Here is a 27,527-nt window from a genome sequence, read left to right as displayed (position 1 = left end):
CAAAGTTTTCGAGCGTGAGGAAATAATCGACGACAAAACTCTCACGGACTATAACAGTAACATTTTAGAATAATAATATCAATCTAGAGTAATAGTAGTAGTAATAGTATAGTAGTAATCTTTAGAATAATAAAGTCAATTCTGTATATTTTACATAAGGATAGGCGTTATCTTAGGCAAGTATGACCTGATGATTCTTCTGCAATCGACTGGGTAATCGAATTCGCTAAAATATTGGTATTATTATTTTAGCAAAGATTTTTAATATTCTATTTTGTAAAACTGTATATTTCAAGTTCTTTTGAATCAACCTTCCATTTTATAAATACTACTAGTACTAATATTACTATTTAAATGATACCAAACCACTAAAATAATCTCATGTGTAAGGAAACATCAAAATAAATGTCTACAAGAACTTTAGGCATTTGATTGCATATTATAACAATGTAATACCTAACCCAAATAATTATTATTGTTATAGACATTATTTGAACTAATTTGAAGCATAACAAACGAAGGTTATTTTGATAGCGTTTACCTTGTATGTAGGGAACTGTCAGATTAGACGGCAGAGTGCCGGCGGGACGGTAACTTGTCTAATTTGAGGTTATTTTTTTTATTGTTGTGATAAATATGAAATAAACAGACTTTAGCTGCGCTAATATATTATGAATATGAAGTTAATACTACTGTTTATCTGTTTTTGTGTTGTGAATTGTCGAATAGATTACAGAAAAGGACGGAACTTTGCAATTAATAATAAAAATACAAAAAAGTATAGTCCAAATTGGAAAAGTTTGGACACTCGTCCACTGCCAGAATGGTATGATAAGGCAAAAATAGGCATTTTCCTACATTGGGGCGTGTACTGCGTGCCAGGGTATGGATCTGAATGGTTCTGGAGCAACTGGAAAGGTAATAATGATTGAGTACTTATCGACCTGAATTTAGATATTATTAAAGAGAATTTATATTTACTAAAGTAGTATGTACTTCTATAAAATGTTTATGTTTGACATGTAATTACTTTATTTATCTGCATGTACATACCTATGTATATCATCATTATTGATCCAATAAATACCTACGTATCTACGGAACTCGAACGGAAGGCGAATAACCGATTCTGACTTAACCACTTGTTTACTGCGCCTATTTATATTATAAGTATCTATTTACAAGTGGTAATTAGATTTATTGTATACATTTTTAGAAAGTAATTTATATATTTTTGAATAACAGTTTTGGATTTACCTATTTACCTACTTATTTAGTCAGTTATATTATCTAATCTCTTATAATAAATCTACTGCTCTCTTTTTACTATTCTTGGAGCAACTAGCTATAGGTATGTACATATATCGCTCTCCTTTTGACTCTACCAGACTACTTATTCAGATATAAATATTTCAAGTACCTGTTCCGTTTTATTCTACTATTTTAGGTGGTTCAAAATCGATAGAAGAATTCATGAAAAAAAACTATCCACCCGAGTTCACTTATCAGGAGTTCGCGCCTATGTTTAAAGCGGAGTTCTTTGACCCGCAGAGTTTCGCAGACCTATTCGTGAAATCAGGAGCGAAGTAAGTTGCTTATCAGAAACCAGTTTCAGTCTGAACAGTATTATTACATAGGTTTATAGTACATAGGTACTATAAACCTATGTAAAGTATGTATTATATTTTACGAGCATTACCTATCTATATTTATTATTCCTGTGATTTTAATAGCAATAATCTTATTCAGATAAACTTGAAATGAGCACGTTTGAATGGTCATAGAGTAGTTTTTTATTCTACTGCTCATTCGGAAAGCAGACTCATCACAAGAAGAAAGAGCAACAAACGGTTATTCAGTAGGTATTTACATAGTCAAGATTTTCTGTGAATGTAAACTGTCAACTACTTAGCTGGATTGACGAAGTAAATAAACGTAATAGCTAGGTACTTGGGTAGACCAGTCCCTACAAGGAGTGCTCGTTCAGGAGTAGATATAAATTGTAAATATTGTCGATAGGTAAGGTACCTACTTATACTAAGTAGATACTAGAAGTAGAAGTACCTGCCTACCTACCTACTTAATTGAAGGATAAGGTAACCACATTAAATAATAAGTATCGTAATAAACAAATATAAGTATCGCATTTGTTGTTATTGACAATAATGGAACGTGCAATTAAGCAATAGGTATGTAGGTGCCTACATACTTATATTTCATTCAGTACGAGCTATCTTTATTTTTATTTATTTTATTTAATTCAGGCTACATGGCCCATATTATAAATATAGTAAGATACATAAGAAATAATATCTAGTAATAACAACCTTATTCGAAATAATATCTTACCAGCTGATTCCGCACTTGATACGAAAAGATTTAACTTTTTTGTTTGTAAATCAATTGCAATAAAACAAATAGTAGTGAAGCTTACATTAATGAATACCGCACTCAAATAGGTTAAGTTATTTCTGAAATCGGTGCGCACAAATAAACAAACAGAAAAATTCTAACAATCGGATAATATTTTTTTCATTTCATGTAGGTACTTCAATCGCTTCAGCTAGTAATTTTTTTGTTGTATGTTGCTAGATAATATGTAGATATATATCTATAGACTTCTTTTACTATGTCACATTTTTCGTTAATATTTGTCATTGCAGGTCCGATTCTACTGATCGTAGCGTTCAGTGTTATGTAGCTTTTGACACAATAACGTGGCTTTCTATTAGTAAAAACATTCTCGAAATCAGTTCAGTAGGCACATTATGTACAGGCTTACACCTCACGAACCAACAAACTTAACTATGGATATATATAAATCTCTAAATGTTATTTTAACTCTCATTTCCTGTTCAGGTACATAGTCCTTACAAGTAAACACCACGAAGGTTTCACTCTATTTCCATCAAAGCGCTCCTTCAGTTGGAACGCAGTGGAAGTTGGTCCCAAACGTGACCTCGTTGGAGACTTGGCCAAGAGCGTGAGAGCTAAAGGATTAAAATTCGGTGTTTACCATTCATTATACGAGTGGTACAATCCGATTTATGAAGAAGATAAGAAGACTAATTTCACCACGCGTACATACCCTGAAACAAAACTATGGCCGGATATAAAACAGCTTGTTAACGATTACCAGCCTTCTATTTTATGGTCTGATGGCGACTGGGAAGCGTACGACACTTATTGGAATTCAACAGATCTCCTAGCCTGGTTGTATAATGATAGTCCAGTGAAAGATGAAATAGTGGTCAATGATAGATGGGGTATTGATATACCGTGCAAACATGGTGATTTCTATAACTGCGCAGACCGATATAATCCTGGCAAGTATAGCGCTATTTTATACATTACTAGCGACCCGTCCCGGCTTGGCAACGGATGCATTACACATCTTTTTATTTCCCGGCTTCTTCTATGCTATTACACTAAAGTATTATACATATAAACCTTCCTCTTGAATCACTATTTATTACGGAAAACTATATTAAAGTCCGTTGCGTAATTTAAATCTAAATATATATGTAAGAAGCACTATTTATAGTAGGTTTAAAAGGCCCTTTTAGAATGCATTAACACTCACCTTCACTACTTGCAGCTTCCCCCCAGGCCCAACTAAGACCGGGATAAACCCATTGCTAATACAATTCACTTTAATATCCAAAACACAACTGGCACACTCTGCGCTCGTCGACTAAATGCCGCGGCTCATGCAACGAAAGAGGATTATTCAACTACCGCCCTCCGTATTTATAGACCAAAGTCAGTGTAGTAGGTTGGTCTATAAATACTAGATGGCGCTATTTACAATATTCGTAATAATCCTTACATTGGGTACTTCATTAGTACTAAAAACAAACTACCTTCTTTTAATATATTTTTAAAATATCGGATTTTTTCTACAATAATAATGTGAATTCTAACATATATAACTCAAAGGTGACTGACATAGTGATCTATCAACGCACAGCCCAAACCACTGGACGGATCGGGCTTATTTTCAGCTAAACTATTTTGATTTATTCTACCCCCAAGGGGATGAAAGTTTGTATGAAACTTTGTTAATTTTAAACCGATCGGGTTGAGACTTTGCATGCATAAAGCTACTATGACGTAGGCATCCCCTAAGGATTTTGATAAATTCCTTCCCTAATGGGATAAATTAAAGCGAGCGAAGCCGCGGGCAAAAGCTAGTTTAAAATATATAAGCGAACAGACAGCGGCGGCGACTTCATTTTATACCATCTAAAGAAGTCCAACGATTTCACAGAGGTAGACAAAGTCGTATGTGTCCTATTTCAGCCGCCAAGCTGCTTATCATAAGATGGGTTTCGGTTAAAGGGTTAAGCTATTACCTGTAGGGTAAATAGGAATGGTATCTTAGTCTTCAGATTTACAATGCCACGTCATACGATAACGTCAAGTCCGTGATTGTGTTGACAAATGTCTTATATGTGATAAGACATTTGTCACTTACCTCTTCACCTACCTCATTACTCTCAGTGACTGTCTGATGTCCGCTTGTTTGGCATCGCTGTTATATAAAAACCATGTTGCTATTTTATTGTTAATAAAATACCACATAAGCAATAATATAATTACTTCAAAATAGTAAATCAAGGTGCCAACAGAATATTAGCGCTGCAGATTTATCTCTAGCTTTATGCTAAGTTGGTAGCCTCTTCACCTTTACGGCGCATAAATCCGTTCAGAAAAAATAAATGTAAAATCTTTTATTTGTATCTCCATTTATTTTTTCTGAATTATGCTATGTGTTTGTTGAATTTGTCTATATATCTAAAATAATATCTCTAGGAAAACTTCAAAATCACAAATGGGAGAACGCTTTCACAATGGACTCGGTTTCCTGGGGATACAGGAGGAACATGAATTTGAAACAGATCCTCTCTATCAACCAACTGCTCACTGAAGTTGTATCTACGATCAGCTGTGGAGGTATTATTAGATATTTCAATACTATCGATGTATAACACTTTCTTGTGCTTATCTATAACTATGGACCTATAAAGATCGTTTTAAATAAATCAAACCGTTATCCCCAACATTTAAAATGACATACATTTTAATTGTTGTCTTACGTTTTCAATTTCTTAAAGTTACTGAAATTTATATAATTATATCTAACATATTCTATTTTAAAAAAAATATCTTTACCAAAAGTAGTCTTGCATATTTTACGAATGATGATGAAATTGTGCTCCAGCTTGCACCAATGCGACGGCGCGACGATATGCGCTAGTAGGCATCAGTTAAGGATGCCCGTTAGCGTACCCTAGCGAATTCTTCAAGAATTCAATACGATGGTATCTATGGATGGACCGTATCGAATTCAAGCGGACATGGTACATTACAAAACAGTCACCGATCCTCGTCATTAAAACACCCTCTGTTCCCCTACATTATCTATTTTCTAACTTACAGGAAATGCTCTCATTAACGTGGGCCCTACAAAAGAAGGCACAATAGCTCCCATATTTGAAGAACGATTACTTGCACTTGGGGAGTGGCTGGAAGTGAACGGAGAAGCAATTTACTCCACATCGCCTTGGCTGCACCAAAACGACACCGCTGCTGGCGATATCTGGTACACCTGCACGAAGACCGAACACAACGTAATGCAACCAACGCAGATACCAACAAGATTTGACACCGTCACAGCTATATACGCAATATTCCTAAAATGGCCGACTAATAACGTTCTGAGCCTTAGATACATGGCTACTTACCTGCACTCTGGAACGTTTAAAGTCAAGTTACTGGGCAATGATGAAGATTTAAATGTAAGTAGAGCTGTCAATAAAATAGAAAAAGTTCCAATAAACTTAAATGTATATGACTATAATCATACATGAGAATTTTGATTTAGAACTAATTAAATGTTTGTAGTGTTTAGTGACTACAGATTATATAATTCTACGTTTGAGTAGTAGTAATAGAAAAATGGGGAACAGCGAGTTTTCCCCTACGTGAAATTTCTTCGTAATCTCTTTTTCCTTTAGGCATCAATCAATGTTTGTATCAAATAAGAATTTGATGTCATATACATTAAATCCAAATATTGTTATTTAGGAAAGTTAATTTATTAACTAGCTAAAGTGAGCTACTGATCGCAGCTGCCTATTAGGTAAATAGTACACCGAGTAAACAGATTTGCAGTGTTGTTAGCTGTAATAATAACACTAAATCACCCACCCGTAGTAGATACCTATAGGAAATTACCATTTCTTAATTCACTTCTTTCTTTTCCAGTGGCATATCAGTTATGGACTGGCTCGCATCGACTTACCAGATAAATCTACTGTTAAATCTAATAATGCTTGGACGTTGAAATTTACACAATAACAGTTTCTATCACTTTTATAACTATCATTAAATTTCAACTATATAATTTGTGTTAAGTTTGTTTAATAATAAAGTAATTAATTTTACATTTGGTTTCTGTGTCTTATTGGTTTAATTGTTCATTTATAAATATGTACATTAAATACATTTCCTATTTTTATTGTTTCTTGTAAAGAATTGATAAAAATATACATACAATATAATCTGAAGATAAAATAACAATATTGTGACAGGGAATCTCTAATTGAAAACAATTCTGTGAGAGTATCTTTATATAGTATAAAATGAAGTACGCTATCTGTTCGCTTAGATCTTTTAAACTAACACAACGATTTTAATGCTGTTTCTAGCAATACATACGAGTGATTCAGGGTGAAGTCTTATAGGTATAATCAAATAACAATAAAAAGCATTGGTATAACGTCAAACAAAAACTTTATTTGGAAACTGTAGGTACTGTTCATACACACTTGTTAACACAATATTGACAAATTGAAGCTGATAAGCTATTAAATAAGTAAAAAGCTATAATCACTAAAAGTACAAATAATTAAAATGCAAAAGTTATACAATATTCCTAGTTAAAACAACTTCAGATTTTGATATCAAATTCTGAATACATACTATATATATTTATCTAAACAAAATATTTGTAAAATGTACCTATGTAGTTTAAAAATATTTAAGGTTAGATGATTAAATTAAACAATAGTTTAAATTCTACACCTAAACAAAAGTTCATTGGCCGATTCAGATAGCAGTTAGTTTGTATTTATATATTAATAAATTTCCATATTATACCTTATCTATATAAATATATGTAGGTCGGTTGAGGAGTCGTAGGTAACTATATATTTCTTCGGTATTAATTGGAAATCTCATTCTGACGTCAATCATCATAAATTAGTGTGACCAGATAATGAATTAGTTCTCAGTTACATGACGACATATAATCGCCTTGCTTCGTTACACAATATATGAAGGTAACGGTTAAATCTATTTTTTAAATTTTAACAATATATTGGTAAGCTTTTTTTACACCTTTTTATACGTCGGCAAAGGGTCCCTTATATCTACACTCGGGCAAAAGTCTCGGGAACTGCTCAGAGTTTCGCTCTATACCACACGATGGACCCGACATCCGCACGGTGATCCGATGGAATGCTAAGAAGTTCGTTTCTCATTAATATCAAGAAGAACTGTACTGCAAATATGTATATGAGATCAATATTTCTTAAAAGGGACTAAAACCTCTCAAAAATTTAAAATAGATACTACCAGTACAGTTCGCTACAATTTTATATGTCATTAATGAATCGCCGTATATAAAGGTTCTCGTCTAAATTATTACAAACAATAAAATGGTGAAGAGCATGAATTACCTTAGATATCGCAATATATTTTATATCCTTTTCCATGTTTATGTAGCATTTTAAATAATCAGTTACCACTTTCTAACTATTGATTATTTTGCAAGAAAATATATTATTCAAAATTTGAATATGATTGATTTATATTTTTATGAAGTTAACTGTACTACACATTGCCAACTACTTCTAACAAACATTGCGAAATCCAATAATGACACAGTAGGTATAACAAATCAATTATTGTTATCGTACACATAATAGACGTAAGCATATAAAAATAAATGCATTATATAAAAATAACAGCGTAACTCTCATTGTCAGTGTATACAAAAATATTAATGCATCTGTGCTACGCTATTATATACATAGTTATGTATACATTATCTACAGATATCCATTATCCAACTTTAGACAAATAATAACGGTAATTAGAAAGAATAAAGTGACATTCCTCTTATCTAAGTTCAAATTGTTTACAGTTTACATATCAATTTTATATTATTACTGTGTACGTACATAATGCCTATATCTACATTTCAGCACTGAGGACGCTCAAGATTTCTGATACTTCAGATGGTTTAAATAAAACCCTGGAGACGGCAATTCAGTTATAATAAATGAAAATAAAGAGAGATATGCTTTGTAGACGTTTAATATAAAACAAATGTATAAAAATATACTCATATTTAAAATATGGTAAATGAATATACAAAAACTGCCTGTGATTTTCATTGTAGGTTTAACAAATTCCACACAAATCCAAGTAGATTTTACGTTTACAAGCAGCACGCTTTTATGACTCTACTACAAATGTTTTAAACCGGTTTATTGGTAGTGTTATCTAGTAATGAAAACAAAATATTTAGAGCAAACAGACATTAAGCATATGTTGAATAATTGTTAATATATCATATTGTTTGTATGTACATTATGTTCTAATACGCTGATATAGTAAAACACATTTGCTTCGCACGTAATAAAATATTTTCCTGTAGTAAAATGGAGTGTGTATTTTAAGATATACCCACATCTAGGAAGTTGTCAATATTGTATTAAGTCGAAGTTCTTTTACAAACATACAGACAGACAAAAATTATATATTGTATTATTTAGATATTTTGAATACCTATAACGTAGCGACACAGTAACTATAAGTATATAACAATTTTAGATTAAAAGGTCATGATTATCTAAATTTGTGTACCATTTTTTATAAACATACTTAGATTTTTGAGCGCCGAGTAGGTTTGTCTAATAAAATACTTCCATCAAAAACCGAGAATATTATCCGACAATATTTGTACATTTACATAGTTTATTATTCGTTACTAATGTTGGATATGGATATCAACTGTATTGCTTTCATATTCTATCCTCAAATTAAATATATTAAGCATACTATTATATTCGAAAGCACCAATAATACGTACATCAAAAGCGCTATATTCTTACCTATTTGTCAAAACTACACAAATTTATATAAAGGCCAGATAGATGGTTGTAATGATATATTTTATTAGTAGGTTCTAAAAAAAGAAATATAGGTAATGTGATTCATTTCACAAATTTATTAATACGTAAAGGATATAGCAGCCCCTGGGTCCAGCTTCACTTTTTGGAGGCGGTGCAAAAACTTAAAAACGAAGCCCCAAGGACTCCCACCCCCCTTCCCTCCGGCCAACTTCTTTTTATTAATAATTGTGGCGTTTTTAACCGTTACAGTATTTTCAAATATATTGAACACAAACAATTGAGATGTGTATTCATCTGCCAATTTCGAATTTGCCGCCTCCAGAACTTGTAGCCCGGGACATTGGCCTCCTTTTGTGGGCCAAAGGATCCGGGGCTAGGATATAGATTGGAAACCTAATATTTACTAATCGATTACCAGCGCGAGACCATCAGCGTGACTACACAGTTTCGTATTTATAAAATTAGTAGGTATGTATTTTAAATACTTAGGACTTAAAATTAAAAAGATTAAATGGTGGATTACATATGACTTATACTACAATGTAGGAAAAGTATAGTATATAGATTTTTATATGCCTTTGTTAAACAGGATGAAGATATATTTTTATATTGTTATATTCCTGCATTATAAGTATAATAATTACTTATTTTCAGACATTTCAAAAAACGCAAAATGGACCATCTATACAATTTCTAAAACGTATTGATTAAATCATGCATTTTTGATAGAGTTATCTTTATTAAACTATATTATACTTTATCAGAGCATACCATAATTGATTATACAAATCAGGAATTTTATTTTGTACTATACTAATGAATACAGCCTTTATCATCTAAATTTCTTAATGATAGATAATTTCTTATTAGCTAGAAGATAATTAAACTAGTATGGCTACGTGCTTTGAATACCTTAAGTTACGTTAGATTTTATTTTGATTATAAGTAACAAAAACAAACTTAAATACTAGGCCATAAAAATATAATTTGGAATGTACTCTATCGCACAATTTTTTAATAAATGTTATATATTGATATATGATAATATAAAGATATAATGACGTAAGTATTTTCTCACACATTTAAATTAAAAAAATAAAATGTATAACATTATAAATAGTGTAATAGGTTACACATATTGGCTGAAATGAAAACCTGTACAATTATAACACATAAAAATACTATTGTACAAGTTTCACACTTACATATAAGATCAATTTTATTCAAGTAGCAAGCTATAGTCAGAACAGATTCATAAAAATAAGTTCAGAACTACTGTGTAACATAAATTTTTATCATATTTCAGTAACAAGATATGAAGTCTTAGAAGATCTTTAATCATTGTAGTTTACTAAAACTGGCCTGTAGCAAGGAATGCAGATAATTTTGTAGAAGCATGTACATATAATAATTTGCAAAATTATTTTGGTACAAACAAATGTTCAATACCTCGTAATATTATTAGAATGTATTTATTAATTTTCATTACATAGATGTTATAGGCACTTATACACATTAATTAATGAAATGTATACCTGGCGTAAATATTACAGGCAGCATCTCGAAATGGCCATTAAAATTCAAAACTAAATCACAATCGTCTAAGTCCAGACCAAAATCAATATTCTGTAAGTACATAAAGTTGAAATACATTTATATTTTTCAATTGTAAGCTTCATCAATATAAATCTGATATCACCAGTTATTTATTTATTTAACTTCAATGCACAAAAATAAAATATTCGTATGACAGATTTTAACACCTTGCGGCGTTATCTGCCAGTCAACCATGAGCGGTACAGAGTAAAATTGTTGGCGGTGCACTAACAAATGTTATCAATTGTTGGGGAGTTTGCTATTTAGAACTATTTTAGCATCTGATATAAAAAGCCTTTAACCATAGACTTTACATGTGTAACACATTAAATTAGTTGAATCATCAATATATTTATCCCGATTTAACTATATACACACTTTACAAACCTATCTTTATATTTAGGATCTACACGCAAGTTCCCATTAATCGAGCGATTTCCGCCTTCAGCTATAATACAGATTGCTATCTGTTCCTTTGCCTTAAAGCTTCCAATTGAGGTAGAATGGGTACCTGCTCGCTGAAGAAATTCTCTATGGGGTCCTGTGCGAGCATGGTGGCTAGGAATTGCTCGAACGTTATAGACCATTCGCCATCTGTTGAGGGTTCATTTTCTTTTGTCGGCGATGACTGTGCTGTATCTTGGTCAAGTTCGGTCATGTTACCGTTAGGATCAACCTACAATAACGTAAGTTTTTAAACACAATTTACACCTAGAGCAAAACAAACTAGTGCCTTACCTACATTTCTAAGAACATCTCTAAGAATCATCATAATAAAAAAAAAGACGAGAAAATCTTCTAAAAATATATTTTTAGCTAGCTATACGTTTGACCTTATTCAATTTTATGGTAATAAAATGTTTCGTGTTAATCAGGTATCGTTTTTAGAAAGAAATACAATATTTTTAACATAGATTCATTTTATGTTACGAGCTAATAACACGCTAGGCTATTATAGATGTACATTTTCTTACCAAAATATCTATCTAATAGTACTGATAAAATTGCTATCCTAATTTGGACTCTTAACTTTAAGCATTGTAACAAAAAGTCTACTTACAATAGACTGTTTCTCGGCAGCGGCCAGGTAGAGGCTATCTTGAGACACTTCTCTGTCCAGTTCAGGCCTGTAGTTTAATTCTCCTAATTGTAGTAGTAGAGTTCCTGTAGATGAAACTCAAAACTATTTATTGTTTTACTATACTATATATTTTATATATTACCATTATTATTTTTGTTTATTTCGTTCCACTCATGCGCTATTCACCACTTTCTGTTTTTTCTCCTGCAGATATTGTCTTCATTTTACAGGTATTCTATTTACTATTTCCTTTTGCTTATTTTTTATAGATATTATGAATATTTTGTTTTCTTATGTATTTTTTTAAGATACAAAAACTCGCAGAGTATAGTCGTATTTATGAAGGTGCAATAAGGGAGTAAAACATTAATAAAACAAAGTGAATAAAACTAGGCAAGTAAACTGTACCGAAGAATATGTACCTGCTCGCACGACGGCGTCGTAGAGATGCGGGTCGTGCTGCGTGAGGTCGTGCAGCGCCGCCAGCAGCTGCAGGAAGTGGTCCCGGGGCAGCGGCGGCGCCGCGCCCGGCCCGCAGCCCGGGGTGCCGGGCGCCGCCCCCGCCCCCGCCCCCGCCGCCCCGCCCACAGCGAACGCGCGCACCGCACTCGCAGCCGCTGAGTAACGCACCACCACAGTTATTAGGTCATCGCTTCTCTCGTCATATGGGGAAAGGTTAAGTTATAACGTTTCTTTTTTTCGAACTATTGTAATATCTTGGAGTAGTTGTAAAGAACATCTGCGCACGGCGTTAGAATAGTTCGAAAAAAAGAACACAAGTACACTCATGTACGAAATACTAATGATATGTAAAATTTTTTGGGACTACTCTGAATAAATAAATCATAAAAATGCTGATACGCTTTTAGTCTGAGGACACCGCTACGGTTAGACACTCGGTTCAGAATGTGATAATTTCGATCCCCGTTTGGTTTGAACGGAGGATCCATCAGAGCGGTGATATGTACATGTTTTTAGTGTTTATATCATCACGATTAGGACAAGTGTGGCTTAAAATAAACATAAAGAAAAATAAATGATATAGTTGAATTCCTATTTCCGTGATTAACTATTATTTGAAATTGTAATGAAGATTCTGGTAGAGATGATAACTCACCGGATTGACTTGAACTACTTTCACCAGATTTGTCCATTTGATCACCGTCACAGCAAACGTCGCTCACAGAATGTTGCAATGATGGCGACGAAGCTGAATCGGTAGGGGAAAGATTGTCCATACTGAAATATAAAAAATACTGTATAAATCAGAGAATAAAAATGCGTAACCATGTAATTAACACCTTCGACTGTTGTCGCCAGATGGTGTTAGTGAACATTTTAAAAGGTGCTGTTATTTTTTTTGTGATTTGGTCAAACGGAATATTTGTATCGCTCTTCTGTTCATGTTTAAAAAAATTACAATCACCTGTACCAACAGTCATACTTGAGTGTTATACTGCATATTTTTTGAGGCAAAAGTTCTTTTTACGTTATGTTCAGTTTGCAGTCATCAACAAGTAGGTACCCTATTCATTGATGACTCCACTACGACAAATACGTCATAAAAAAATCTTTTTCTACGCTGGCATCATCCGGCGCCCATATTTGCTTCCCACGCAAACGCACACAGGGCGGCGCGGTTCTGGTTGGCATTGTAATACAAAGTATCATCTGACTGACGGTACTGGTCTTCTGCACCCCCCCTATTGCTCCGGCATGGATTCAACAACCCCAGGTAAATGTTAAACGAAATAAAAGCGTGATCGCAGACCTGTCGAAGAAGTGTATGGCGTCTGCGGCGAGCTCCTCCCCGGTGGTGGTGTACCGCGGGAGGTCGGCCGGCGCGAGGAGCGGCGGCGCGTGCGCGCAGTACAGCAGCCGCAGCCGCCGCGCCGGCTCGCCGCGCGCGCTCGCGCCCACCGCCACGCTCAGCCCGCGCGCGCTCGCCTGCCCCGACGACTCCCCTTGCACCACCTGCGACCGTCCCCACCACACATTAACTAACTTAACACTCACGACGCCCTCCTCGCCGGCGAACGCGACGACCTCAGACACATACCGCGCCAATCGATCGGGCGGCTGATTTACGACGGCCTGAGCCGAGGTTCGAACCCTTTGTGGTGCCCTCAGACTAATGCCGTATCCGTCAGGCGGGAGTTGGTCTTCAGCCGTTCCATAAATCCTTCCCCGTGTTTGGTGAAGCTGTAAAGGCTAACTGCGACTAATAGCATTAGAATATATATAGAAAACACTCAGACCACACCAGACGATTGGAAGTAAGGCGGTGTGCTAAGCCGCTGGACCACGGAGGCCGAATTAAAGTAAGTACATCAGAATAAAATAATTGTGGTTAATAAAGTGATGAAGAGGTATGTATTTTTTAGAGTGGGATCATAAAAAATGAACATAAAAAAAATTCTAAATATAAAATAAATATGCGGGAGTACGAAAAATTGTTTAAGTTCTATGATAATATACAATGTTGACAGTGAATTAGTAAATTACAAATTATATTAAAAATTCAATCGTACCTTAAATATCCTGGCTGTGATAATCTCGCCCATATATCCCTTGGCCCAAGGCGAAAGTGCCATGAACAATGTCTTAAACTGGGCGTAATCGAGTCGATACGCCTCGTACGGTGCTTCGAGCCGCTCGCACGGGACGCGCTGAGCCCATAGTAGTTCTTCCCGGATAGCACTTAATAATTCCTGTAATAGACAGTTAGTAATAATTATTGAGCTAAAACATTTTTAATGTCATTATCGGTGTTCCATATGGGTAGGCAGGGGTATTGTCAACTGTTCAAGCCACAATAAACGACCACAAATGTACCTTGTCAGGTTAGGTCAGGACCTGACCTAATGCTCAAACTTCATTGGTGCCCCGCCAGCGTAAACCGTTAGCGCAAGCGTGTGCACCATTCCATTATCTACATTAAAAAAATCATCCACATTCCGTTTTAGAAGCTTTAAACTATTTTGAGAACTAGGAGAGAAATTTGGTGACTTCAATCTGTTGCTGGCTCAATGGCCGAATGTTGTCGAAACAATAACCAGTAGTGGTGGTAAAATGCATGTTGTAATTATCCGTACTACTGGTCATATATACATACGCAATATTGATTAACATAATTAAGGCGACGGTCAACGGACAACATAAAATAATTACAAAACTTAAGTAACCTCCAAATAAAATACATAACTTCAATTAAATTGTATAAAAGAATCAACTCAATCAAATCAGCTTTCAAACAACAAACCACAGACAAACACACATATACGCTAAACTTTAAACAATCTATCTCTTTGGTTCGATGATTAAAACATACCTGTAGCTCATTCAGCTCGAGAAGCTTATCCTGCTGAAGCGCACGCAACGTATTTCTCTCGAGGCTGTCTTCTAACTGTCTGACCACTCTCAGTCTGTGGGTCAGGCCCAAGTGCTCAATGCACTCACTTGTAACTTTTCCTCCAAAGGTTCGATAAGATTGGTACACGAGATCTTGTATTTTTATAGTCTGTAAACAAATAGAGATTTTGTAACAACGCCATATATATCTATTCCTTCTTAAGGCAAATCAACTTAGACATTTCTAACACTACTTGCAAGCATTTGGTGCAGACGTGCAGTCCACGTGTTAGCTAGTGCTAAGTAGGTTATGTCTTTAAGCTGATTGTACATTATATTGTTATTAACTAATAATGCTATTATTTGCTTTCTTAATAGACTCATTTAGTTTTTAATAAAAATAATATAAAGCATTTGACTTGTCCTAAATAGTCTTACCCGCTTGGCAGTGCGTGGTTCCGTAGACAAAGCCATAGCTTCATCGTTATATATGCCTTCTAGATAATCACTAAGTATCTGCATTGCCTGACCATCTTCTGTGCATTTCAGTAAATTTTCTTTGTTTATTTCTAAAATTGTAAGTGTTACCTGTAAATTAAACATTATTTTCATTACTTCGGTAACAACAATTGATAAAATATCTAAATAGACAAGTATTTCATGAAAATTTTCAACACAAAATTAAATTAGAATAGCAACCCCCGTCTAAAGCAGACCCAATCATAGATGTAAATTAGAAATGACTCGATAAATATATCCCAATAACCCGGGTCATTTTTAATTTATATTATGTTTTACACATCAAAAGGGCATGTTCCAATAAACACAAAAACCACTAAGCACACATTTTGTATACCTTATTTATAATTAAAAATACATTATACTATTATTCTAAAGTAAAATTTGCAAGTTAAGGGGTATTGTAATATTATTTATATATATATATATATATATTTCGAGAAAGGCTATATAACATCGATACGATCAATAGGAGCGGAGTTGCAATGAAATGTTGCAAAATGGGTAAACGTGATACACAAACCTGACGAAGGTGTTTTAATCAACTAGTATATATTACGACAAAACGCCAATTTCATATGTTAGGACCTAATAATACGATTTAAATATGTCTTTTACCTGAAATATGACCTTAGCACCATCATAAAAGAAACAGTCCATGACGTTAACGGCACATTCGTACGACATAACACTGATAAATAACGTAAGGAACCACGACAGAGATATCATCTTCATCACTCCAAGTTCATCCAACTTGGCATGGAGTTCCGGCAGGTGTTTCTTCGCCAGTTCTTCCAGTACACCTTGGTCCACCTGCAATTTACAAGTCAAAATTTTTTTCTGAAGCAATTCATTTCATTTTGGATACAACTTTTAGAAAATCATGGGCAAAGCAACACTTATTCGTATTTCATAAAGTAAGTAGATTTACTATGCAAAAGTATAATTATAGTAATAAAGAATATGTAATAAAATTAAACATTTCTACATCGTATTAATAATATAAAAATCAATACCTATTTCTGGGTGATTGTTAATACTGCTACTTATCAATTGGGAAATAGTGTTATACATAGAAAAGCTGTATTACACGTTTTAGTAACTGGAATGGCAATTTCAATTTTTCTCATATGCTTGGCGGCCGAAGTAAAAAAGACAGATACCTTCACAGACGGCGTTGTAACGAATCAGTAAAACCGTAGGACATTTTTTACATACATGTACCACTTAAAAATACTCACCAATGCACCAATAACTCTAGTGTTATAATAATCAGGCAATAATGTCTCGCATATTGTAGCTAGCAGCCAGAATGCTTGTTCTTCGGGACAGTAAATGAGGAGTACTGAAGCCACTATGTTCATCGCCTGGCAGTACCCGATAGTTGGGTTTTTGAGTGCGTATGCGCATAATACTCGACGCAGCGCTGATATACCTTATGATAATAAAAACAAATGTGTCACATAATAATTCATCAATACCAAGTTTTTTGAACAATTGACAAGGAAATCATTTTTTTCTTTGTTCATATCGGTCTATTACAGACTCTTATCAAATATACCGTCAGTTCGGAGTGCTTTCGAGCTAATAATAATTGACAAGAAACTCAGCTTATATTTTTTACGAATGAGCTTGTACATGTTTACAAAAATACATATTCATTTTTAAATTAGGTAGAATAGAGTGACTACCAACATATGCTATTATCAAAAGGAAATAGTTACATAAGGAAAACAGAAATTTTAAATCATGTACCTACATTTGTTTAAATCAATCATTATGCAACATACACTAACACATTACACAATGCATAAATACAATGTATTACACATAATTATACAATATATTATACACATAGTAGTTATCTGAGCATGAACATAAGCAATCACTATTTTTCTAGAATGTAATGATTTCGTAATGAATCTCAGCTTTGTGGCGGTAAACTCAGAGCGATAGTGAGTCTGGGACGAAATAAATCGTTATTACACTGACTTGAGCCATTATTTCGTATTCATCTATTACTCCCAATCGGCCGTCATGTCTAGCCTTGCAACATATTTCGGAAGATTCTGAGCTTGTGTTACAGACAACTGACACAAACACTTAAATACGTAGATAATAAACATAGGAAGCATGCAGACCAATACAAACATTAATACGATGACAAATGTTTGTACAGTGCGAGGAATAGAACCCGTGACCATCTGAAGTAGGGCGCTGTGCTAAACTGCTAGACCACCGAAGCTGCAATAGTAAATATACACATATACCTAAACCCTAAGCACCAAAAAGCAAGTATATCGCCGGTTCTCGGATTACGTTAGTTATTGCCTAAGTTTCTCTCATGGAAGAATCAATCGGAAATATACAATATACAAATAGACACAAAGTATTTTGGTATCGGTTCCATCTGAACATTCGTTTTAAGTCAGGGTAGTGACTGACTACAGTAACGCTAATTCTTACGCAGAATGTATTATAAAAATTCCACTAACCAACATCATTTTGGAACGCTGGATGTTCCGGCAGTGATCTATGCAGGTCCCTTTCAATCTCATCATTGACCGGATTCTTCGACGCTAGTGCTTCATTCACTAATTTCTCGTACAAGCCCTTATTCTGGATCCTTTGCAGAATAGACCCAGAGAACACACTCCATAGTTCCCCGCGCAGCGACTCTGGTATGCCTTTGACTACCAATTCACTGCCATCCGTTGTTTGATACATACTTACTCCACGGCCAACTTCTGACATGTGATCTTCCCAATTTTTTTCCTGAAATTGATATGTAATTGAGATACTTATATTCATTTTTAATGTTAAAACTAATAATATAATCATTAAAGTTATTGACTAATTAACGTCAAGGAATGCATTTAATCATTCACATTTGAAAAAAATAAAAAATAGATTATTTTAACACATGCCTAATACAAAAAAAATTTAATGGAAATCCTTTGCTTCTCTTAAAAACATATCACAGCAATCGTTAAATTTCTGGTTTGCCGAGATATCATAGACTAAGCAAGATATATTACTTAATTTAAACAGTACATATAGCAAATGCAAATAATCCATATATATCCATATAGTACCTTTTTCTGTTGTATCTGTTTTATGGACGAGGTTTGGTTGGTCTTGAACAGCGTCATGAGGGGCGGCTGCGATGTCCACTCACGGCCTTCTTCGAACCTCGCCACAGCGCGAGTTGGCTTTTCCCTGTACATATCACTGTAGATATCATACGATTGAGTATTGGTAATACAAAGTGAACCTTAAATATATCATGCTTCATGCCCCAATTTTGTTTCTTTGTTAGTATCGTTAAATCTCCATTCAGGCAGCAAGTAGAAGGATCCATGAAGAATGAAAGAATGCGGCATTCTCGAACAATTATCCTTGCAGCGAAGTAAATCACTGCTATGTTACAAAGAAAGATTATATAAAACAATATTAGTAATGAATGATGTGATAATGTATTTTTATTGATACCTCCATCCAAAGACCGAAATATAATACAAACGGCGGTTAGTATTGTTATAAGAAATTGATAATAAAAATGATATAAGATACTCTTATTTGGCACGTTTTATGTGGTACTATCCAGACCAACCAAGATTAGACGCCGTGATTCTGAATAAATGTGTCAAAATTATAATAATACATATTCCTTCACCACTATTTTACTAGATAGTATAGCCAGGGGCCTTATTAAATGTAGACGTAGTGAAGATTGCAGCACTTGACATTTCGCTGGAAAATGATTGTAGCAGGAGCCAACACTCTCTCGGATTAATTTTTAGTTTATTATTGATGTTTGCAGTAGAGGCGATTCATATAGCCAGGTACATACATAGACAAAGTTTTTTAGCGACTAGTTGGGAACTTGCAACTTTTGGGATATTAACAACGATGAACCGTCACTCTCTAATCAAAATTAAAATGCTTTCTCCTTTATTTTTTTTGTATAGTGTATTGCTAAATATAATACTAAATTTCTTATACTATTCAATTAATTTAAAATGTATTTTTTAATTGATAATTCACATATAATAGGTACTTGCAAGCTTCACATGCATGTATTGATAACCCGTGACCTATTTATTGAACTATTCAGAAAAATATTTAACAGGCTACGACACAGACTAGCAATATATACTTATAATAGTTATTGTCCTATTAACAAAAGATATGACAATTTAAATACTCCATTTAATAAAAATATATACAAAGAACTGTATAACGATAAAGACAATAGCGTAATATTAGTAACATTGCGCTATCGTCCACATAAATTGTAGGTATTGAAAAAATTCCCTAAAACGCAAAAGTCAAGCCAAATACTCATTTTACATACGATTATGTAAAATAGATTAATGTAGGTATATTTATTGTTTTCTGTTCGTTAGAACAATACATGTTGTCATTGTTTATTTGTTATTTTTATATTTTAATAATTAATACATGCAGTTTATTGTAGAACATTTCAAAGCTGACTCAGTATATCGTATTGGGAGTTTTTATAAATTATATATTACACAGGCATTTTTCCACACCTTGCATAAAATTTCATCGCCTATCTCAGGGAATATTTTTTTGGAGTTAAAGGCAACATGACAACATAAGACAACCCTACATTATAATCCATTTACATGTCAAATTTAATTAAGATCTAATTACCCATTTAATCGCGAAAAGGTAACAAACAGATAGACAGGCAGGGCATTTGTAATATTAATATAGATTAATGTTGGTTGGTTGGTCTGTAGAGAACCCCAGCATCAGCTAAGGGATCTGCGATATGTAAAAGAGGTTCCGCGAAAATGGATACCAATTAAACGGGTTGCAACTTAATTAATATTAATTTTTAATTATTGTAATAGAACAATAACAAGAAATGTTATTGTTCTATTACAATAATTAAAAATTTCATTTGCATAGATGTTATATGAAAACTGAAAACATTCCAGCAGACCGATGACGATTAGTAAATGTATTTTATGAAAAATTTACAAAAATACAATATTTACTAAGATAGATGTAGGCACTCAGAACTGAAAAAGATGACAAGAGATGATGCAATCAGTAAAACAAAATTTGAGTATCTATTCCGTAAGGCTACGCAATATTATAAAAAGTTATGTAATGAATTATATTCAATTAAATATATAATATAATAATGTCGATGATAATAAAAAATGAATCTGTGTTATAAAAGCAGGAAAAGAAACTTAAGACTCACTTTGGGAGCTTCGCTAGCAGTTCCGATATTTTGTTCACCAAGAACTCTCTATCAGATATATTGCCAAAAAGAAAGCTGGTGTGGTGGGCTGTAGTTATAAGAATGCTGCCCGAATCCCCTGAACTACCCGTTCCACCTGAGTCTGCTCTTTCAACTTGGTGAACATTACGCAGTGGTATTGTTAGGCGTACCAGGTTACTTATCTGAAATGTTTGCAAAGAGATGTAAAAATATCACAGAGCAGCAGCGCTATCTAGTCCCAAACTGCTTAATTTGGCGCTCTAAACTAGTTGATTGGTAAAAGAACATTTCCCACTACCAAGACTATTAGTCATTTTTTGGGTTAATCTGCCTATGACACTCACAAATAATACGAATTTCCCTACGAAGAGTATAACCCCTTACAACCTCAAATTTTACCTTTATATCAGCATAGATATCATTTATGATTAATAATTATTATTATATACATATATTAAGGGATCAAATATACAGAGTTAAGAAAAATATCGTATAAAACACATATAAGAATCACAGAACAAATATTTTAAATCAGTAGAAAAGTAACAAAAGGCCCTTATTAACCTATGGTTAATAAGGGCCTTTTGTTACTTTTCATTCATTTCATTTTATTTTATTCTTTCATTCATTTTCTCCATTTTTCGGATAAAAGGAAACCTACGAGTATTGAGAAAAGAATTGTTCAAAAAAACCCAGTCAAGCAGAAATAAATAAATTTAAATATAACATAAATTCATTCAAATTGTCGAAAGAATAATAAATCCCCAGTATCCTGTCAATTTCTTCTTCTCCGTCTATTTTAGACATCGCAAGATCCCGTGGAGAAGCGATCAGAGATATGTCGTAAATAATAAATGTTAAATACAGATTGAGCTGGTGAATCACGCAGATATACCTACTCATACATAAGACATGTATGTACTACAATTTGTATTATAGAAGATACGTGGTTTCGACAGATAAGTATCCTAATAAATATGATTTAGTAGTTAGTTATATACGTTAATATACTACGTCGTAATGTTAATTAGTCTCACAGAGAACTTCCATAAACAAGACGTGAGTTACTAAATAGGTAGGTACATGATAACAAAATAGACTAACAATTGAGAAAACATTGTTTCACTGAGTATTGTGTAATGCACAGATAACAGTCGACAGTGTACATAAAACAAGGTGATATCATTATTAGTTACTAGTGGATGGAGCACGATAAGCCAATCAATGAATAACAATAGACACCAACACCTCAACTACATATTATCATAAAGATCAATAAGTTTTTGACATACTATAGTATCTAAATAAAAATAGTACCTACCTATATCATTTCATGTACATATACTGCTACACAATACTCATTTTTAGTACAGTTTATAAAAAAATACCATAAAATTGAAGTTCTAAATTTTATTGGTTTTTACCATATCATGCACAATATGCGTTGGGCATCTTTACTAAATATGTTTTAAATAGAAAAAGTAAATTCAAAATTTAAATTATTTTTAATAAACAGAACAAAAGTTTCAATCGAAAATACGCCGTTACACTTATTTCTATAACACAACAATTTATATGTACTTCACTACGGCTACGGCATGGAATGTATCTTAGAATTTACTACTCAAAATAATGTCACAAGACGACAAAACGAATTCTCAAAATAAAAAAAATATCCATAATATATATGGAAGATTCCAGTACAGAAAACACCGTCAACAAAGTAAATTAATCCGAAAGATGGCTGTATTATACTGGATTTTAATAGGCCAGTAGTTTTTATATAATACGCTGATTTCTAATAAATTGTAAATTTGACTACATTAAAATATGTGCAAATACGACATAATGACATTTATACGACTTATTTATTACTTTATGACTTAACAGTTGATATTATCATGGGTACTTACTCTGCTGTCAAAACAAATAAAGTTCTGTGATAGGTAAAGTCTTCCCCAATTTTCCCTCTTATTATATGGAGTCCACAAAGTACACATTTCTGTACCATCCAATTTTTCCGTCTGCGGTAATCGAAACCGTAATGTATATAAATTAGATTGTTTCTTTGCATCCAAATCTCTTTTCAGAAATGACGCTTTCTTTGGTACATTTTTGCTTAATTTAGTTAATAGATCTTTGTCAATATTAAAACTTCCGGACTTGTCGTCAATCAACCTTAAAAAATAATATGTTGATACAAAACATACACAAATTATTATTACTAACAAAACATTATAACTACCAAATATCAAATAAACGTAACAATAACTACTTATAAAAGAAAAGTTACCTTCTTTTAAAAACGAATTATTACTCACTTGTAGATAAAAATGAAAAATATGAATTAAATATACCAATAGTTAATAATTAAATAAGCGATATACAATTCAATACGTACCATAAAGAAATCATAGAAGATTATGAGAGCATGCCCAACAATTTATCAGCAAAGATTGAAAATATTTTTAAGTTAACGCTTTCAATACTTACTGCTTCATAGCTATGTTTGCCAACTGTTGCATCAAAGCAAATGTCTCATTCTTTTTCAGAAACAAAGTGAAGTAATGCTCCCCATCCCTTGTGACCACTTTAATTGAGTCGGGAAACAGCAAACTGTCGGTTTTCACTAATTCAGTGACGTCAGCCCAACGAATTTTAATAGTGGTTTTTCGCCCAAATATATATGAATAGAAACACATATAATGCACTGATAGATATATCCAACCTTGTCGTGGCATTTTTCCTTTCCAGTAACTGAAAAAATAATAACATTCATAGCATCCCAATAAATATTAATGACACAATGTTCTCAATTTAATAGATTTATATAAATTATATTGACTGATATTTTAGAATGAATTACTTTTATATTAAGTACCTAATTCTTATTATAACTGTTTAGATGCTTTGTAAATATCCTCAGGCTATCTTTTGCTATAATCTATTTGTCATTCCCACTAATATAAAAGCTAATAGTTCTATCACACAGCATTTTAAACTATACATATATATATATACATACATAGTATTCTTTTATCTATTTAATATTTTTTTACTAATTGAAAGAAAGAAAGATATAATGATGATACCTGCAAGAGTAATAACATACTAGCTTTTCATCATTGGGCATACCAAATTTTTGATGGAATTCATTTGCAACATTTTTATACATAAGAGTGTCTTCATCTGAAAAAAAAATAGGTGTGTAAATAAGTTTAGAAAATATTAGGACCTAAAAATAGTAAAGAATAGATTTAATGGTAAAAGAATGTTAATAAAATAAAATAAATAATTTATGTATTTATTTTGAAACATACAAATTTGATTATACATTGGACTAGGCGAACCTGTATTGCAGAATTCCACAAAAGAAATAACAGATGTTAATAAGTATTAGAGATCTGCTATTAATGTTTAATTACAAAGATAATTTCGTCGGTTAAATAGAAAAATGGCACTATTCAAAATGTACATGTTTTACAAGACAAGCATTATTATTTTTTCCTTAAAATTTTAACAAAAATTTTTGATGGTGTTATTAATTCAATCGACTTATATAAAAGGAGGCCATTCTAGCTTTTAATTTTGAATAATTTAATTTTCTATTTAATTAACTATTTGTGTCTATTAACTTTATAAAAATATAATACACATATCTGGAGATTCCAGTCCTGTAAATTTACGAACTTCCCATACCAATTTTCTGCACTTTATTACTGTTAGGGACTGGGACCGCCGAAAGAAGACTAAATGTCTGTATATGAATTTTAAAACCAATTTGATTAATATACAAGTTAAAAAAATAAGCTTATGGATGCATCCATAAGCCAATCCATAAATTTTTTGTAAAGTAATTTTAAAAACAAATATTTTTTTCTTTAACACACTGATAACTATGTCCTGTTATTGTTCAAATTCCTTGTTGCAATAAGATATGATTAGATAAAAAATATATTATACCTTCTGTAAAGTTCTCTTGTTCTGTTGCAATTATTGAATTTATTTTACAACAAACAAACTCTGTAACATCCTCCTCCTTGTCAAATGAATGCAATGTTGCAGACACATGATCTGCAAGCCACTGCCAGTCCTGGCGTATTTCTTTTTCTGATAGTGCAGTTGCTATAACTGTTAAGTAATAAAGAAATAATAGATTACATATGGAATATATGTTACTAAACTATATATAATGCTACATAACACAAAGTTGGATTTTAATACCATTTTAAATTATTTTATGTAGTTCTTTGATATGATTTTCACCACAAAATCTTGGTTAGATACAGCTCTATATCAGACCTTATGAGGTAGGCAAAGAGAACCAAGTATTATTGGCTACTATAAATAAAACAAAAAAAAATATATAAATAGATGTATATAAAATAATATATATGAATAAAATAATACTTTAGTTATAGAAGCCACATAGTTCTAGTTACACATAGAGATTAATTATTTCATTTTTATTTTATCACTTTCCCACATCTACTATAAAATATTTTGTGTCATTCAGTATTAAAACTTTTTAAAAAAAATCTTATTGTAAATTGTTGTTGTTATAGAATTACTAATAAAATAATAAAAGTTAATTAAAGTAATCTTCACTATTGACCACTGAGCTGGAAGGTATATCACATGATTCACTACACATATTCATATACTACTGTAACTAAATTATTGCAATCATATCATCAATTAAAGTGAATAATCACTACTTTGAGCTATGCTAGTAATCATAAATAACAGAGAGACATAAAATACATGTCTTTCTTTAAAAATTAACAACAAGGTATAAACTAACTGGTGTACATTGATCATAATAATTTAATGTATTGACCCTTTGTTTTAGTAATCACATTCAATTAAAAGTAAACTGTTGAAGCCATAAAAAAGTATTTCTACATTGTTTTTCTATTTTAAAACATTAGTTTAGTATTGGCAATTTCAAATTATTTTGCATGTAATTTCTTTTCAATAATATATATTTAAATAAATACACGATTTAATGAATGAGAAATACACATGAGAATAAGCCTGTCATTAAGCTGATATTAGAATTATAGGTATAGAGTAAAGCAAAAGAATACTAGCCATAATATATTTCAGAATTAGGCGTCTGATGAAGAATTCTGTATGGAGCTGGTTTCGAGTCGCGTACACTATCTAAAGTCCCCACTAGCAACGAAGAAAGTCCGCGAGACTTCCCATGACCCTTCCTCCTCTGTAGTACAAAATACAGCGTCGTTTCGTCGCTATCCCTGTTAATAAATAAAACACTTACGAAGAGCAAAACACTATAAAAAGAACAGAATTGCAAGACACAATACAATATAGTAAATAAATAAAACCAAAAAACATTACCACATCGCAGTTTTCAAAAAAACTTCTTGAGGTTTAACCCACATTTTGGTATAAAGTAATTATAAATGAACAATTTAAAATATACTATTCAACAGTTAAACAAAGCTATGGATATTTTGATACACTTAAATATTATTTTTTTTATCAAAATCTTTTGTTGAAGTTTATATTTTTTATAGGCACAGTTCAGATATTAGTAATAGAGTCTAGTACTTTGACGTTTGACAACATAATGGATAACGAAGAATGACAACAGTTTAACGAGACAGCTGACTGACACTCATCATGAGCACGCCTATAGTAGTGTAGATTAGGGTCTTGGGCCGAACCCCTTTGCCTCGATATCAACTAGGAGGGCGACAACCACAGGCTCATGAACTGGATTATGAGTCTGTTAGGGCTGGTTACTTAAAATCTAACTTTAGCTAAGAAATACTGTAGCCTGCGCAAGCGCCGCGGAGTAAATGTTATTTCTATTAGATTTTATATTTTTTTCTTTTGATTGCGACGGCCGAGTATCATTATTATAGTTGCACTGGGTATTAGAACTTATTGAGTATATAATCACCAGGTAAGAAGACTCGAGTTCTTAGAAATCTAAATTTGTAATATATATACAACTTTGTAGTAGTTTTCTGCAGTAGGATTTTATTATTTATAACATTAACTTTTACATAAACACTTATAAATAAATTATACATTTTTCAAATACACCGTAGTCAAAATAAAAATGCACAACGGTCTAGATTCTAGAATGAAACATAATATGTATTAACTAATAGAAGTATGTATTCGATGTACATCTTTAATAGAATCGCCACACAAAAAAGTGATTATGATTACCCGTTTACAATTTAATAATTTGCTAAATAAACGAACACACCATGTAATAATTTAGGTACCGCGCATTGAAATAAAATTTAAGTTATTTATTTAATGACGATGTTCTTTTTCTGCTATTTTTCTTTGCGTCTCAGCCCATGATCTCTTATTTTCTTCAGAATTTACCAAGGCATGAATTTTACTTACAAAATAAAAACCAATTATAATACCACCAGGGTAAAACATCCATATATTACTGTATTTCAAATAATGAAAAATTGGAAATTGTGCTATCTTAGCTGACATAGTGTATGGAAACTTCATG

The 27,527-nt window shown here is 32.6% G+C and overlaps 2 protein-coding genes across 2 annotated transcripts; one reads left to right on the top strand and one right to left on the bottom strand.

Annotated features, from left to right (window-relative positions):
• The first annotated feature begins 558 nt into the window (after positions 1-558).
• On the top strand, positions 559-6,434 carry LOC131845091 (tissue alpha-L-fucosidase). The gene is made up of 6 exons (XM_059194113.1): positions 559-918; positions 1,448-1,586; positions 2,860-3,326; positions 4,816-4,956; positions 5,443-5,801; positions 6,271-6,434. Exons 1-6 carry the CDS (start codon positions 672-674, stop codon positions 6,361-6,363), a joined length of 1,446 nt encoding a protein of 481 aa, XP_059050096.1. The 5' UTR covers positions 559-671; the 3' UTR covers positions 6,364-6,434.
• Positions 6,435-8,268: 1,834 nt separating this feature from the next.
• LOC131845103 (TBC1 domain family member 9) lies at positions 8,269-26,537 on the bottom strand. Its single transcript, XM_059194136.1, has 19 exons — positions 26,381-26,537; positions 26,111-26,277; positions 24,980-25,147; positions 24,109-24,205; positions 23,510-23,773; positions 22,930-23,194; positions 20,996-21,198; positions 18,849-18,984; positions 18,249-18,528; positions 16,995-17,188; positions 16,372-16,566; positions 15,673-15,822; positions 15,215-15,403; positions 14,415-14,594; positions 13,655-13,857; positions 13,001-13,122; positions 12,306-12,500; positions 11,863-11,966; positions 8,269-11,478 (listed from the first exon to the last, which is right to left on the bottom strand). The coding sequence occupies exons 1-19, from the start codon at positions 26,422-26,424 to the stop codon at positions 11,266-11,268; spliced, it is 3,369 nt and encodes a 1,122-aa protein (XP_059050119.1). The 5' UTR covers positions 26,425-26,537; the 3' UTR covers positions 8,269-11,265.
• Between the last annotated feature and the right edge of the window lie 990 nt (positions 26,538-27,527).

This window comes from Achroia grisella, unplaced genomic scaffold (assembly GCF_030625045.1).
Source record: "Achroia grisella isolate CSIRO2021 unplaced genomic scaffold, CSIRO_AGI_Agris_v1 utg452, whole genome shotgun sequence".
NCBI classification, from domain to species: domain Eukaryota; kingdom Metazoa; phylum Arthropoda; class Insecta; order Lepidoptera; family Pyralidae; genus Achroia; species Achroia grisella.
Note: the sequence above shows the minus strand (reverse complement) of the source record. Positions and strands in the feature narration are given on the sequence as shown.